Raw genomic sequence first — 17,489 nt, forward strand, 5'->3', positions numbered from 1 at the left:
ATGGAAGTTATATATTCGTGTGCTTGTTTAGTATTGTAGACCCTGAACCGAGAAACTCTCATTAAGGGTGAAATAATTTTGACGAGGAATATGGATAGGTTAGCATAGGCGGACTGTTTATAGGAAACGATGGGGCTTAAAGGATAATCTTGTTTATGGAGTTTGACTATTCCAAAAATGTGTGGGAGAATGTTACTGCGTATGGCTATTTGCTGGAGGGTATGCAAATTAATTTGTTTGTTTGCTCTGAGTCTTCTTAGGATCCCATCAAGTTTATTTTTAAGCTTGTTAATGTTAAACGTGTTGCAAGCTCTGTATGTTGTTGAATCTGATAAGATGTGTAACATTTTCTTTATATATGTGTTTTTGTCCATGATTGCGATTTGTCCATGATTGCGACGTCTGCCTTTGTCTGCCTTTTGTCTGCCTTTTGTATTATAATGTTCGGGGTTTTCATAAAGTCTCGTATGTGGGTTAATTGTTGTTGGGGAATGTTAGGTTTACTAGTTAATTGGGAGTTAAAAACAGCGTTAGTTTCATGTATGATTCGATATTTATCTGGGTGGTTATCAAGTTTGGTTTGTATTTCTATCATGGCGTCTTTAAATGGGTAGTTGTTGCTGTTAATGGCGAAATTGAATCCGTATTCTAGACTGGCAAATTCGTTAGGGGAAAATGTTTGGGTAGAGATGTTAACAACTGAGTTTGTGGGGTTTTTTTTGTGTCTCCTAGTGAGTGTATCCCATTTCTTGGAGTGCTTTTGGGTAATCTGATTTAAAGTTGCTTGAATTCGTGTGTTGTTCTCAAGTCGTGGGGGTTAGTTCTCTTTTAAGTTTGAATTTAAGGGTATTTGATCAAAAAGGAGATATTTTTCTCTGTATCTTTTCCGTAATTCGGCTTTAATTATGGCAATAGAGGTTTGGTGTATAATAAAAGGGTATTTTTTAACAGTGTTTTTGGTGCAGATACGAGCGAAATTGGGGATTATGTCATACGTGAGACATTTCTTTAAGAATGTGATGTGGAGTTTGTCGGAAAAGTAATTAACTAATAGTTTTGTGAAATGGAGTTTCTTATAGTGCAGATCTGAATGCATTGGGGAAAATGTGGAAATGATAGGCGTGCGGAAGAGGTGTAATGTATAGTTAAAGGATTTGTGTTAAATTGACTCTTGATTTTTTAACGAGTCCTTATGTGCTGTAATGTAATAACTAGATCGTATATATATAACTTAGCTTAATTTTCAGCACTCACCTCATAGTAATCCGCTTAGCTGGTGGAGAGTTTTACCACATACATAGTGATAATAGGATTTTAATAACTTACAGGGATTATGGGTTTAAAACTAAGTTATGGGCTATAAAAATTTTTTTAAGAAAGGAAAGTGCACCTTCCATTCTATGGTTGCCTAATTAAATTAAATTAAATGAAGAAAAAATAGAAGCTAATAGTCGCGCACGAGCGACTTTCGAGATTCCTCGTCTTCAGTTAGCTATAGTGAGGGGGGGGGAGAGCGCGCGCTTGTGTTATATACGGGTTGGGTTCCCGAAATGCATTTCAGTGCACGTGGAAACTTAATACCTGCTAAATTCCAAATGGGGGAGAAATTAGTGGGAATCTTTGTTTAACACGTTGAGTGATATATGGCGCTTAAACCATTCGATAACGAGGGCTTCGTTTTCAAGGATTTTGTAGCTAGAATTTAATTTAACTACTGTGATGGCTGAATCGATGAGTGGGTTGTGATTTTGAGATTGGACGTGTTGTGTTAGTTCTGTACTTGCTGAATTAGTTTTGAAGCTATTAAAGTGGTAGTATGCACGCGTGTTGGAAATTTTTGATGTCCCGAATTTTGCTGTTGTACTGCCTATGTAACATGCTTGGCAATCTGATTGGCATCTGATCAAATGTATAATGTTGTTGTAATCTTGTGTCTCGTACTCGTGTGTTGTCTTGTATGAATTGAATTTGGAACTTAATTTGTTATAAGATATGAATATTAATTTGATATCTGTATTTTTAAAAATCTGTTGAAGTCTTCTAGTGTATTGTTGATGATATGGGAGCGCGATAAGGGGTTTAAGTATCTTATTCTTGTTGACGTGGTTAATAATTTTGTTTGGGTTATTAGTGTTATTATGAATTTTGGTGATGGTTTCTTTTATTAGTTGTGGTGGGTATTTTCTGTCGATGAATTTTTTGGTGAGGTATACAAGACAACACACGAGTACGAGACACAAGATTACAACAACATTATATATTTGATCAGATTGCCAAGCATGTTACATAGGCAGTACAACAGCAAAATTAGGGACATCAAAAATTTCCAACACGCGTGCATACTACCACTTTAATAGCTTCAAAACTAATTCAGCAAGTACAGAACTAACACAACACGTCCAATCTCAAAATCGCAACCCACTCATCGATTCAGCCATCACAGTAGTTAAATTAAATTCTAGCTACAAAATCCTTGAAAACGAAGCCCTCGTCATCGAATGGTTTAAGCGCCATATATCACTCAACGTGTTAAACAAAAAGATTCCCGCCAATTTCGCCCCCATTTGGAATTTAGCACGTATTAAGTTTCCACGTGCACTGAAATGCATTTCGGGAACCCAACCCGTATATAACACAAGCGCGCTCTCTTCCCCCCCCCCCTCCTCACTATAGCTAACTGAAGACAAGGAATCTCGAAAGTCGCTCGTGCGCGACTATTAGCTTCTATTTTTTTTTCATTTTATCCAATTTAATTAGGCAACCATAGAATGGAAGGTGCACTTTCCTTTCTTAAAAAATTTTTTATAGCCCATAACTTAGTTTTAAACCCATAATCCGTGTAAGTTATTAAAATCCTATTACCACTATGTATGTGGTAAAACTCTCCACCAGCTAGGCGGATTACTATGAGGTGAGTGCTGAAAATTAAGCTAAGCTATACATACGATCTAGTTATTACATTATAGCACATAAGGACTCCTTAAAAAATCAAGAGTCTTTCTCTTCCTTTATTGTACTGGGCGGTTAGCTAGTCCATTCAACTGGTGCATCGCCGCTGTGTTACGAGATGAGACACATGAGGCCCACCACGTGGCTGTCCCACATGTGATCTTTAGCTGGTTGTTCGACCAGTATTCAGAAGTCGGAAATCTCGACGCTGACCCAGTCTTCCTCGCAGATTCTCAAAAACTAATCGTCACATTTGAGCCTTCACCAGCAACACATATCAGCCAATTTTCACAAAGGGGTATTGCTACTCCATTGTGATATATATATATATCCATACATATGCGCCATATATACCCCCTTGTGTGTATATATATGACGCAGTATGGTTGATGATGCGCATAAAGCACTACTACAAACAACAAAAACCACTTTGTACATGCGGGGGAGAGGAGGTAGAAATGGGAGGGAGAGAGATTAGAAAATACCACGTTTCTATAAATGTATTTTTGCTGTGGCTGAAAATAAGAATTTTGTTTAGTTTAAAGTTGGCGATTTTTTAATAAACTGTACATTGTCTTTTTCAGGGAACCATGAGTAGGAGGAGTGCTACGGTTACAAGCGAAGAGACGGTGACAAAGTTCTTATTTCCCGGCTTCTTTCTCTACAACGGTGTTTCAGGCGACTGGCTTGCGATGGGGACGCTGGTTTACATCACATCTAGATTTTAGTGAACTGTCAACGGAGTTGATGGCAGAAAGACATCTGGGTCGGGCCCATAACTTGGAGCTATAAGGACTCCACGATCTCACAGGGGGCACCACGATCGCTTCAGACAGTCCTCTGCGGTGTAGAGTCATGAGCCAGATCTCCCTTACTATTCCTGAGGCTGTGCCCTACTTCGTGGTTCTTTTCGTCTTTGTCCAAGGTACGTAGCATGATCACAAAAATAACATCACGTTATCTACTAGTATATTTGTACTATTGCATTCATTGAAGTGGGCAGTACAGCTGTGGGTGGTTTGCAAGGAGCTGTACAGCTCCTTGCAAACAGTTGACATGATTATGCCCACTCCTTTTGATACTTGAATCTCCGACTTTACTGTTTGTAAAGGTGAACCTTCGGATGGCGTAGCTACCCACTTTAATGAATGCAAGAACTTTCAACAACTTCAAGCCCAAAGACAAATAGCGGTGGATTTAGAATTAGCATGTTTCACTTAACTTGATATTTCATTACGTACTGGCACTATTTTTAAAGTGTATAGAGGATCTCCTTTTTCAGATTTTCTAGTCATTCATTCGATAAAGAAATATTACTAGATATAAATTATAAATATGTTTTTATAATAGTAGTATTAGTGTACTTTTTTGTGTAATCTTCTACGTAGTTCGAATATATTTTTTTTTATTTTGTAGAAGAATTTTACCCTACGAACCTAAGGAGTTTATTTCGACTTCTGTAGAACGTTTTGGAATATAACTTGCTCCTTCAGTTGATTTTATGTATTTTAGACAGTTCCTTTCTTGGGCGCTTCAGCACGAAATGTTTTCTGAGGCAGTGAATTATGAGGATTAATTTCAACACGTGTTTCTCCAGTATTAAACAACAACATCAACTTGTTTGGGTTGAGAAAACTGTATACAAAAAATGTATTTTCCCCATCTGGAACCTACTGTAGAAGGATTTTTTTTGTTCGCTCTTACTATAAGTATTTTCTCAAAAGGACGTACAAATCTCTTAAAACAGACAATGAATGGTAAGATACTAGTGAGGTGTATACCAATTCAATTGATGGTATAAAAGAAGCACAGCATCTTCAAAAACTGAAGCATTATTTATTTATTTTTACGCGACCAAGTGGCAACTTTTAATAAGGACAACTAATATCTGGTGACACCGGAGTCGGTGGTCGGAGAGCGATAGTTGAAATCATAGCGTCGGTTCCCATTATTTACTCATATGCTGACAGCCTTTGACGTCACTCTTAAAATATTACATCTTTGGCTATCTTAGAGGCTCGTTTTTCAGGCTCAACAAGGCTTTCGATGATGCTCATCTTGGTAGAAGAAGCAGTAACACACTCAGCAATCTTGGAGAGGAGGCGAGAAATAGTGAGTGGAAAATACTCTCCACAGTGACATCACAGCAACGTTACCATTTTCTTTTTATTTTAGCTACGCAATCCAAGAATTAAAGAATGAGTTTTTTCGTGAGATCTTTTGAAGGAGGTGTAAACTAGAAAGGTAGATAAGCTCAGTTTGGAAAATTATCAGTGCGTTGGAAAGAAATGCATAATTTCTCTTTCTAGAATTTTTACCAACCAAATCACGAGTAAGTTAAGAAAAAAATATTTAGTTCATATACAAATATATTTTTAAACTTCTCTTGATCAATCACAATTATATATATTTTATGACATCTGATAAATAATTTTACCTTTTCGTGTTTCGTTCTTACTACTGTCTCAAGGGATAATAAGATCTGTGTTTTTTGCGGATTTACAGGTATGGAGTAATACGGTGTTGGGCCACCCTTTGCTTTTAAAACTGCAAGTATTTTACTTCGTTAGCTTCAAATAAATCTTGAACTATCTTAAGAAGAATATTGGACCATTCTTCAAGGAGGATCCTTTCAAGCTCCTTGAGTGATGAAGGTGGAATAAATCTGCTTCTCGCTCTCATCTCCAAATAGGCCCACAGTAGCTCAATAACATTTAAGTCTGGCTGTTGTTAAGGCCTTAGGAGATGCTTAATCTCAGTTTCATGCGCCTCAAACCAAGGATAGACGCATCTGGCTGCGTGTGTTGGTGCATCATCATCATCTTGAAACATAGCATCGTTTGTGGGAAACAATATTCACACCATGAGATGAATCTGGTCACTGAGAATGTCAAGGTAATCAGTGGCAGTAATTCTCCCTTCAGGATGATGATAGGACATAAAGAACAACAAGATATTGCTGCCCAAACCATTGTTCATTCTTCTTGCATAACATGTGTGACTGTTAGCACAGGACAGTCAGAACGATGCTCTTTCTTTGGCATTTGCCCAATATAACTCTCCCTGATGTTGGAAAAAGTGCGAATGATGATTCGTCTCAAAATATATGCTTCCAATCACCAAGTATTCAGTTTTGTGCCATTGCATCCTCTTTTCAGCATTACCATCAATAACGAGTGGCTGGCAGATTAGAAGATGTTTTACACTGGTGGAAAACTTGCTACGTCATACTGCTTGTACAGTAAGCGTTTTAAAAATGAAATTAGAGAAAGATGGCAGGAGCGTTGGAACTGTTCTGCTTTGTGCCAGATAACCTTTGCCTTTCTGCCTGAGGTTTATGTAATGGAACAGAATAAGAGGTGGCCCAATTTGGGACCTTTCGGAACATCTAAAATAACAGGGCATGGTTCTTAGAGGATGGCTGGAGGAATTAGGCGTGATAAGGATCCGAGATATTGCTGAAAGTGTTGAAGACTCATTACATTTATTAAAGGTTTGCTCCTTTAATAAATGTAATTACGCTGAAAGTTTTGCAATAGTATTGGCATTGATGTATTTGAGTTACATGAGCTCTTTAAAGATAGAAATCTCTATCAGGCTTGCCTAAACTTCGTAGGGTAAGGTGTACCTTCGAAAGAGGAGAATGTGCGATTCTTATGGTGGTATTATTTATATATTGTGCATGGACGCTGGCAGCGTGGTGCAAGTGCACCCACCTTTGGATTTCGAAGTAATACACAATTTTTAACATTTTCATTAATTTATTGAAAATTAAGATATTGCATGTATTCAAAAATTTGGTGGACAAAAAATTTATTCCCACATGCACCACCTTGCAAAATATCCTGCCGGCGCCCATGATATTGTGGTTTATTTCTATTTGGAGGTTTTATTTCTATGTATCTGTGTATAGTGTTTTAACTGCATAAAGATATATATTTGCATATTGTGATTTTATTTATTTATTGTGGTTTATCTGTATATTGTGTATCCCTCTCTCTCTCTTTCTCGCTCTATAGAGTTTATAGCGATGTATTATATACAGTGATTTGAATTAGATGTATTTGTATATAGTGGTTTATCTGTATATAGTGTTTCTATTCTATAGAGAGATTTATTTGTGTACAGTGGTTTTACATGAGCTCTTAAATAGGAATCATACGCGAATTAATTTATTTCTATGTAATGTTTTACTTGTATGATTTTTATCTTGATTTATGGTGGTTTATGCTGTGTTCAAACGTATATATTGATTTTATGTATTCATTAAGTTATAACATTTTAATATTTTAAAAGGAATTTTCGGTTGTAAATTTCTATTACAGAGAATTTGTATATTAATGCTTTAGATTAGAGTAGCGATGATCCATCTCTAGGGGCAGGGGCCGTAACACGCCACCTATGTCTGACTTTGTCAGGTGGGTGGTATGGCTAAGTGATCAAAAAAAAAAAGATGTAGCTCCAAGTGCGTTTAGCGCAGTTCAGTAGCATTTTACTAGGTGATGATCATGATTATGATTCTTGTTTTACAATATACTGTACAACACCTTTGTATGGCTGTTTTCCAGTGCTACAGAAATATTTAATTAACGCCGTGCCCTTCCGCGATAGTACAGTGTTTATAATCATTGTCCTTCCAACACAATGTGGAAAAGCTTTGGGTTCCAATCCTGTCAATGATGCGAGGAACTTTTATGGGTTTTTCACACCATGGCCGAGCTAGTCGGTCTCAGGCGAGGGCAGCATGGTTTTTTCTCCCGGAAACTCAGGTTTTTCGTCCAGCAAACAGAAAATCTACCTCAGAACACAAGCAACATGGCCTTAGTCGCCAGAACCCAACAACCAACCAACCAATTTCGTAATCCTAATATTTAAAATGTTATTTTCATTATTAAGATTTATATTTAATGTCATCCTCCGTAACAGTATAGCTGTTTCACCATTGCAACCACGGTTTGGAGAGATTTGGGTTCGGATCCTGCTGGACGCTGGAGGAATTCTTGGAAGCCTCTTTTATCGGTAGCTGCGGGTAAATCTATCTCAGATTGTGCAAAAAGATTCTTCCCTGTCAGTTATTCTCGGATTTTCAAGGAGCAAATATAAAAATTGGCCCATTTAACTCCTCTAATGTGCCATAATACTCAACCAACAGTATGAACCAGATTTCCATTGGAACTGATTCAACGTGGCCTGAGTAGTTTATGTGCCAAATATTTCCTAGAAGAACAAGAATAAACAGGATCTCACGAAATTCTGTTAATCTGGAGAGAAAAATGCACTTTGAAATCACAAAATGTTTTTTGTGATTTTCACAAAAAACATTTTGTAGCACAGTTGGTATAATCACCGTTCTCCCCACACCAGGTGGAAAAGATCCCAGTTCGAATCCCATCAAAGACTGGAGGAATTTTTATGAGCCTTTTTTACAACGTGACTGAGTTAGTCGGTTTCGTGCGAGGATAGCATGTTTTTTCTCCCGGAAACTCGAATTTTTCGTCCAACAAAGCAAATCGACCACAAAACACACACAGTTTACGGACATATTAAATACGGCAATATGGCTTAAGTTTCCGATGCGCCTAAACCCTACAATAACAACAACAACAGCTGTACAAAGCGGGTACGAACACGTACACATAAAGCATTCTTATATCATGGCAGGCAGATAGATTTTCAGTGTGAAAATGGGCAAGACAAAAGATTTAACTTTTTTTTTTTTTTTTTTTTGGTAGTTGTTGGCGCATCGGCTTCTGTGGCCATATTGCACCAAGGTTTTTGCAGTACTTTGATCCAAGCCCGAGGCGGGAATCGAACCCGCGACCTTTGGGTTGCCGGGCAGGTACTTTACCCACTCGGCTAGCCCGGTCGGCCAAAAGATTTAACTAACGTTGAATGTAGTATGACAGCCAGTATAATTCTTGATACACCCAAGACACAGTCGTACATAAAAATATTGGTCCAATAACCAAATAACATCCAGCGAACTAACTAAAACTATGAGGTGTCACTCACGTTGCTTTTGCTTTATTCTGTTCAGGATCTTGCTGTTTTACACTGATGGAAGGACCAGAATATGGCAAAAAACTAAATGAGTCCTTGAATCCAACTTTTCAGGTGTCAACTATGCAGGCTGGTGGTGGCTGTGTAATTGTATCGAGAATGTTCCCGTGGTGCACATGGATTCCTTGCCACCAATGGGAAAACATTTGGAAGCCACAGGTTATTTGGAATTTAATTCCCATTTTGTGGTGAGCAATTGAATCATCGTGGACCAGCATTCCTGTAGTACACTTTCTACACCTGTTTGAACAGCCTGGGTTCGCCACGACGAACCCAAGCTGTTCTGAGGGCTAAAGGGGGAAGGGACTTGCAAACTATTTGGTAGGTGTATCTATAGTAACTGCAGTATTAAATATGAACATGCTCTTTCAGGAAGTGTGCATAAAATTCGCATAAAAGACCCCATCATTCAAATTTCACTCTCCTCCTGGAAAAATAGTCTTTATGTTTTTCGATTGTATTCTTCTAGGCCAGAAAACATATCTAGTAAGTTTTCTTTTACAGGACTGTACAGGAACAGACAGCAAGATATATCTGCAGAAACGATGAAAATTGCTCACGCGAAATAACCAATTATTTCCCGAAAGATGACCAATATCTGGCTTTAAATTCCAAATGCATCTGAAAAATGTGTGCAGGCTAGCTTGGATTGGACCGTTATCGACTGCATGTTATACTGCATACTTGTCTCCAAGATTAACAAAAGTAACTCTGTGCTAGGAAATCGTCTATCATGGAGCAAAGAAAGTCACAAACAGGAGATTGAATAGCGGAAGTCACGTTCTGTTCTCTTCGATAAATTAACATCTAGCCTGATTTACACTGGTGTTCAAAGAAAGTGCATCATCCCTTAAAATTGTAATTGTCGTCCGAATAACGTAAGTATATGGCAATATTTTTTTACAGATTGCATCAGATAAGATTGACACGCGTATATGATGACGTAATATTGCATCAGCTGTTACTTTCAGCTATATAAGTAAGTTCTGCAAGAGTTTCAGTCATTCCTTGCTTGTGTCAGGATGGCGAGTTACGTGCAGTTGACGCCACGAAGAAAGAGTGTTGTTGTTGCTTTACTTGAGAATGTTCTTCCCGTCATATTGCTTATAGAGTGCCTTGTAATCAGTCGACAGTGAGTAGACTTCTTTCCAAACTCAAGAATACTGGTTCTACTGATAGGAAAAAAGGAACCAGACGCAAACGAGTCTCTACGCCAAAACAGGACTGCGTTTTGAAGCGCTTATGCCTTTAAAACCGTAAAGCTTCTTCGTCTGAGCTGAAAAGAGAAGGGGAAGAACATATAGGAGTGATAGCAAGTGCGGTAACAATCAGAAGATGCCTCTTCAAAAATGGACTCGTAGCCCGTCGTCCTAAAAAGAAGCCCCTCCTCCCACAAAAAAATGAAAAAGGCCCGATTAATGTGGTGTAAGGAGCATATCAAACGGACCATCGAGCAGCGGAATTCAGTTATTTTCTCGGATGAGAAGAAATTCAACTTGCATGGCTCTGACAAACGGGAGACAAACGATTCGCCGTAGACTTGGTGAAGAATACCATCCAGACTGTATGGTGTCTACAGAGAAATTCCCTACTAGCCAAATGATATGGGGGTGCATTTCGTATCACCTGCAGTTTATAAAAGGTTTCCGTAAATGCCAATGGATACCTGGCTGTATTGGAAGGCAAATTGCTGCCAACCATTAGAGACCATTTCAACCTGGCAAGTAACTGCATCTTTCAGTATGACTCTGCTCCTTGTCATCGGGCGAAAAGTGTAAGTAGGCACTTCTGTAGTTACTTGAGCTTCATTTCTGCATGAGAGGTTCGACAGTAATGTGTTTACATTTGTTACAGGTGAAGAAATGGTTGGACGAACGGTCCGTTACAATTCTTAGCTGGCCAGGAAACAGCCCGAATCTGAATCCTATTGGCATCGTGTGGAATCTGTAGTTGCCTGGAAGAAACCAAAGACCCTTCGTGAACTTCAGGAAACCATAATTCGTGTTTGGAACCACGAACTATCAGTTGATTATCTTCAGAAATTGATTTTGTCAATGCCTTGACGGCGTGCTGCTGTCGTCAGGGCCACAGACGGTTCAACTAAATATTAGTTTGCACCTGGTGAACTTCTCATTTTGTTTTCCATTTAAAATGATAAAGTGGAGCAAATTGAGGGCTTCTGATTTCAGCCATAATTGTCATGTTTACCAAAACTGTTGTATAGAGGTTGCAAATGCTCATATTGGAATATTTTGAGAGCACCTGTCGAATATTACTTAGCTTTGCCTTAACTATTAATAAATATGTTTTGTTTATATTTCTATTTGTGATGCTAGTCATTAATGTAACATAACATCGCGAAAAGGGTTAGAAATGTGAAATTCCTAGGTGATGCAATTTAATTGAACACCAGTGTATAATTTTCGACAGAATTGTACAGAATGCACAATATCAGACATCCAAAATACTCATATGAGAAGAGGACAGTTTGAAGGCCAGGGAATAATGATGGAGATATCACTATTAATAGCCCCATGATGATGATTATTATTTCACAATCATCATCAGGTCTTTCCTCAGTCCCTCGCCTCGCAACTTCTGTCCAATCCATTTTCTCTTCCATTCTGAATTTCAGTCTCTTCTCACCCGCCCTTCTTAGAACCTCCTAATTTCTCACTTTATCAACTCATTTTCCCATCCTCCTCCATACCGACATTTCAGAACTTTCCAATTATTTTAATATCTTCTATTCCCAGTGCCCATATCTCTGCTGCATAAGTACCATCTCCATAAGTATCATCTCCATAACAAACACCATACCAGTATTTTTCCTTTAGCAAATTCCTAATCTTCCACATAATATTCCTCTTCGCTTCTCGAAACCTTTTTTTACTCAAACTTTTTTTTAATCTCAAAACGTTTTTGTTTGACAATATAGAGATAAAATCTTTTAGCCGTCTGTGAGGCTGGTCTAGTGTGCATTGGGTCTCAATTCTATTTTATGGACAATAACTTACTTTCCCGTTGGGAATCCATTGGTTGATGAATCTCTGAAAAGCGAAGGTTTCTAGAGAATGGAATAAGTTGCCAGGTCTCCAGATCCATGCCCGAGATGCATTAAGGAGGCCAATTTTCAATGTCCTGTATTCTTTCCATGTGGCTTTTAAAACATCACTCTTTTAATGCAATCTTAATACTTGTTACTGAATTATGAAACCCTTCTTAAAAATTTAAATAGCTGTCTAATAGAACAAAGCATGCACTGTAATATAGTAAACAGAATTTGGGTTTATACAATGTATATATACGCCATCACAAATAATATTTCCTTCTAAACAAACAGAAATTTGAGACAAATAAATTGAAAAGGTGGAAAAGAAAATCAAGGTACAAATCGTCACATGATCTGTTCTATTTATGTGCATTTTATATATAAACTACACTCAAATTACTATATCACACTGCGCAGTCAGTTTAAAATTAATTTATTCTTCCATTATGGTGTGAGCTGTCTTTTTTTTCTTTTTCAGAAGGCAACTTGAAATGGACGCTTCTAGTTTTGTCGAATTTCGCCATCCATAAAAATTTTTCGGAACAAAATCCCAACAATGTAATAAGAGCAGGGTACTTTCCATCACATCGTTCTGGAGATTGGAACTCGTGACGGCAACTTTATGAGTTCATTATTTTCCTCCAAAAACAGTTCTTGTTAAGAGATTGGATTCCACAGATATCTGAGCGAATACCTGTGTACTAGCAGTGCCTTCACATGTGAGAAATAGCCATTCAAGCCGCCGAGCCCCGAGATAAGCATACAGCCAGACGTGTAACATTCCCTCCCACCCACAAAAGTGCCTTGCTTATCTCTACATTTAGTGTTCCACCATCTGCTCTAAAACTTAACTCGGTGAACTGAGAATTATGGCAGATGCTTCAGTTTAAGAATAATTACAACGTTATTATATCTCACAGCTCACAGGGAACTCTCCTTATTTTTCTTCTTCTTCTAATGAAGTCATTACAGGCAGATGGTTTGCCCCTCCCCCCCTCTAACCTCACACTCTCTTTATTGCATCTCCTTGGGAAATAAAACAGTTAAACCGCTCGGAAGCAGTCCCTTTTATGCACATCACTCTGTTTTGCGGTTCATTTTATATTTAGAAACTTCAGCATTCGAAGAAAGGTTTTTAACTTTTACATTTTTTAATTTATTTTCTATTTGTCTGTCTGTTGTACGGTTATAGGCACACTAGCGACTTATACCATATTGAGTCGCATATATTGTGTGTGTTCTGCAGTCGATTTGCCTATTTGTTGAGCTGTCATGGGTAGCACAGTTGGGAATTGTTGTGCTCCCTATACCGGAGCACAACAAGACATGGGTTCGAGTCACGTCGATGACGAGAATTTTTATGGGTCTTTTTCACAATGTGGCTGAATTAATTGGTTTCAGGCAACGGTAGCATGGTTTTTTCTCCCGGAAACTTGGGTTTTTCGGCCAGCAAATATAAAATTGACCACAGAACCCACGCAATTTACAGACAGCATACACGGAGCATTTTGGTCTTAGTTGCTAATCCTCCTAAAGACCCAATAACAGCAATAGCCTGTTTGTCGAACGAAAAACCAGAGGTTCTGGGATGAAAAACCTAGCCTGAGACACTAACTCATCCCATAAAAATTCCTCACTTCCTTAACGGGAGTCGAATTCAAGTCTTTTCCATCCGGAATGGACGGTGATTTACCTTGCTAACAGCGAATGTACTATTTTGAATTGACTAAATTATATTTTTAGCAGCTTTTCGTTTATTCACACTTACAAAAGAGTTTGGAATTATCCCGGAAATAATAGTATACAAACAAAACTCGAACAGAAGATGAATGGACCTGCCCATTAGCAAAAAAGTGCAGTGAGCACCAAATTCAACCGTTGGAAACGTATTCTAACGAGAGGCAGAAATGAGGTAACGACCATTCAACCTATGCCAAGTACATCACTGATTACATCCCTCCCTCCCTCGGGGGATGTCAACGATTAAAAGAGATCGATCGCAAAGGCAGCATACGAGGGCTGACTCGAGAGACAGTTGAGCGACCTGGGATAAGTTTAAGACTAGTAACCATCAGAAGAATTTCATGGAACCTATTTCAAGGACTGCGTAACTGTGCATTAGCCAAACTGGCGCTCAGCAGCACATACATTTGTATCTTTGCCTTTCCTAGTGCAGAGAACGGAGGCATTGGACATTACAGCAGTGACTGGTATGGAGGATTATTATTATTATTATTTTAGGGTTGACCGTAATTAAATACATTAACCCGTATTTGTGTCTGTAAATTGCGTATGTTCTATTGTCGATTTGCCTGTTTTCTGTAGGAAAAAACCCCAGTTACTGAGGAGAAAAACCTTGCTATCTACGTCTGAGACCGACTAACTCAGCCACGGAGTGAAAGAAGCCCATTAAAGTTCCTCGCGTCATCGACGGGATTCGAACCCAGGCCTTTTCCACCCGGTGTGGGGAGGACGGTGACGATACCACTGTGCTACCCGCGCAGACACTGGTATGGAGGATATAGTGGCATAGTGTTTTGTGAAAAGCGCCACCTGTGGTTTCCCACATCTGCACCATGGTACTTTGTGAAGAAGTACAGAATCTCTGTAAAAGCCAGAAAAAGTGTAATGTCTGGTTTCTGTCAGAGTAGTGTTATGTTTTGTAGTTGTGTCTCTGGCTGCTTGGCCGCAGAGCCCCTAGTGGGACCCCACGTTACCCGCCACCACCACTGGCTGCCCATTATACTCTGGCTGGCCTTTGCGAGGGTTGCCTAAGCTTCCTGACAAAGGTCAAGTGAAAAAAAAAAATAATAATAATAAAAAAAAAATAAAATAAAAAAAAATAAATAAAAAATATATTTAAAAAAATGGGGAGGGGGGGAGAAAACAGAGCAGGAGTAAGAGTTAGAAGGAACAGAAAGAGGGAAAGGAGGACGGACTGAAGTTAAGGAACAGTCCGCTCTTTGTGAGGTGAAAATAGGGGTCTGGGAGTGGGAGTTAAAGTAGCAGGGGACAGGTGCCCCTGCATGATCATCAGAGGCCAATGGACTCTGTATCCCGCACTCAGAAGTTCTCCAGAGTGCCACCAATCCTGCACCAGAACGGTGCCGGCTGATCCTACCCTATAAGGGGTTTGCAGCAGTATTCCGCACTCGATGAGTGCCAGCAGCCCCGCACCAGAATGGTACCAGCAGTGTTCCTACCCATAAAGGATTAGCAAGTTGTCAAGGCAGTGTCCTCTAGCGGAGAAGGAGCTAACCCACGCCAGTCTGATTCAGGCATTGGGCAGCATGATCCAATGTTGTTCTCATTTCAGCAATCTTGGCTAGCCTCAGTGCGAAGATTTCCTGCGCATACACAGTTAGTGCCCTGTATGTGTTTTCATCGAGCAGCAGCGAGGACTCTTGGTTACGTGGATTCCTTTGAATTGCGGTAGCAAACTTGATTCTACTGTTGTCATAGGCAGGGCACTCATACATGAGATGCCCCCAGGACTCTTCTCCACAATGGCACCGCGGGTCTCTTTCAATCCCCATAGCTGTGAGTTTCTGACGGAAGGGGCCGTGTCCAGTGATAATAAACGTCATGTGCAGACCAGGTGAGAACCTGGGAGGGGGGCTCTGAGTGAGTATGGTTTATAGTTGGGAGGAATCGCCTCGTGATGTCTCCTTTCTGTGTGGTTTCCCAGCTCTGTTGCCATATCGCTTGTAGGTGTTGGGTGATTCTCCTCTTCTCTATCTTGGGGTCATTTGCAAGATCCAGCTGGAGATTTACTATTTCAGCTGGTGTTCCTTTCCTAAGGTGGTAATATAGGCCTCGCCTGACTACTTCTAGGTAGAGTGGCTAACAACCTGGTAGAACTTGCAAGGCAGGGGTGCTAACAGTGCGGCACGCCCTACTAATTGAAAGCAGCATGAACCTTTGAATTGTATCCAGCTTCTGTTTGTTTTTTGTTAGTGTAGCTTGTCTATACCAGGTGGAGGCACCATAGCAAACAATCGGGACATATACTGCTTTGCATATGAGGGTCAGAGCTTTGTGCTTCAGGCCCCAGTCGGCTCTGCTCACCCTCCTGTTCATGGCGGCATACTTCCGGATTTTGGTGGCTAGATATTTCAGGTGGTTATGGAAAGTAAGACCCGAGTCAATGTAAATACCTAAGTATTTAACCTCTGTGTACAGTCGGATGGGGGTGAAGTTTAATTTCATCGTAGGTGGTCTTCTAATTTGTAGTCTGCCCTTGAGGAGAATGGATTTTGTTTTTTCTGCCGAGATGGTAAGGTTGTGCAAGGCTGCCCAGTTCTGGAGCTTCACAAGCGCCGCATTTGCAATAATTTCCAAGGACGACCTAGTGTCCGCACGCACTAACAGGACAAGGTCGTCCGCAAAGGCCAAAGGCTCAGCCCCCCAAAGGTCCAAGCCCAGGAACTCGTCCAAGACAATAGACCAGAGGAACAGGCCAAGCACAGAGCCCTGCGGACATCCCCGATGGATGAATCTGGTAACTGTCTGATATTTGTTAGTAACTCGTACTTTTCTGTTGGTTAGATAAGACTTCAAACTGTCATATAGATTTTTAGAAACATTTAAGTGCCGAAGTCTCTGAAGAACGCTGGGCCACAACAGGCGGTCGAAAGCTCCAGCAAAGTCCACCAATATAGCAAGAGAGTACTTGAAAGCTGAGTGCGTTGCTTGGGTGATTAGATTGTTGATAGCGTCTTCAGTGCTGCAGCCTTTTTTAAAGCCATATTGTTTTTCTGAGGAGAGTTGGTGTTCCTCGTAGCAGGCAGAAAGTCGAAACAAGAGTAGACGCTCCAGTAGTTTGGCCATCACGGAGAGTAAGGCAATCGGGCGATATGAGGCTGGGTTCTGTGGTGACTTGTCCGAGTTTTTCAGAATTAGTTTTAAGGTTGCAGTCTTCCATGAAGCTGGGAAGGTGCCCTCTGCCAGGTACTTATTCTGTAGGCTTAGAAGTATAGCTGGGCCAGGCCTCAGCGAATTTTTTGAGAACTTCTATTTCCAGCAGGTCTGCACCTGGTGTTTTTCCATCTTTCATCTTGTTAATTGCCAGGTCCATCTCAAAGCCGGTGAACGGGAGCTCCACCGTTGCTGTGTGGTATTTTAAATTCTGGTTGATAATTTCTTGTTGCGTCAAGGGTGCCTCTTCAACAGGGTAAATGGTATCAAGAATGTTATTTATAGTGTCCTCCCAGGTATAGGTGGAAGTACCGTCTATTTTCAGTGTTGTATCAAGCACCTCACCACGTGGTAATTTATTAGTTATAATTTGGAAAACTTGCCCCAGGGGTTCTCATTTCCGGAGATAGACACCAGAGTTTGCCACGATTGCTTTTTGTTTTTGCGAATTTCATTAGTATATTAATTTCTGACTGTGCGGTAAGTTTCCCTGGCAGCCGTAATCTCTTGG

The 17,489-nt window shown here is 39.9% G+C and overlaps 1 protein-coding gene across 1 annotated transcript in view; it reads left to right on the forward strand.

The window, feature by feature from the left end:
- LOC150080136 (cell adhesion molecule Dscam1-like) overlaps positions 1–17,489 on the forward strand; it is a 1,047,872-nt gene that overhangs the window by 44,632 nt on the left and 985,751 nt on the right. Inside the window, 1 exon segment of the mRNA XM_090381929.1 lies at positions 3,534–3,874. Coding sequence (XP_090238055.1) covers positions 3,805–3,874 — 70 coding nt within the window. The 5' untranslated portion in view covers positions 3,534–3,804.

Source organism: Mastigoproctus giganteus, chromosome 9, assembly GCF_048544385.1.
Source record: "Mastigoproctus giganteus isolate SK-2022 chromosome 9, ASM4854438v1, whole genome shotgun sequence".
NCBI lineage: Eukaryota > Metazoa > Arthropoda > Arachnida > Uropygi > Thelyphonidae > Mastigoproctus > Mastigoproctus giganteus.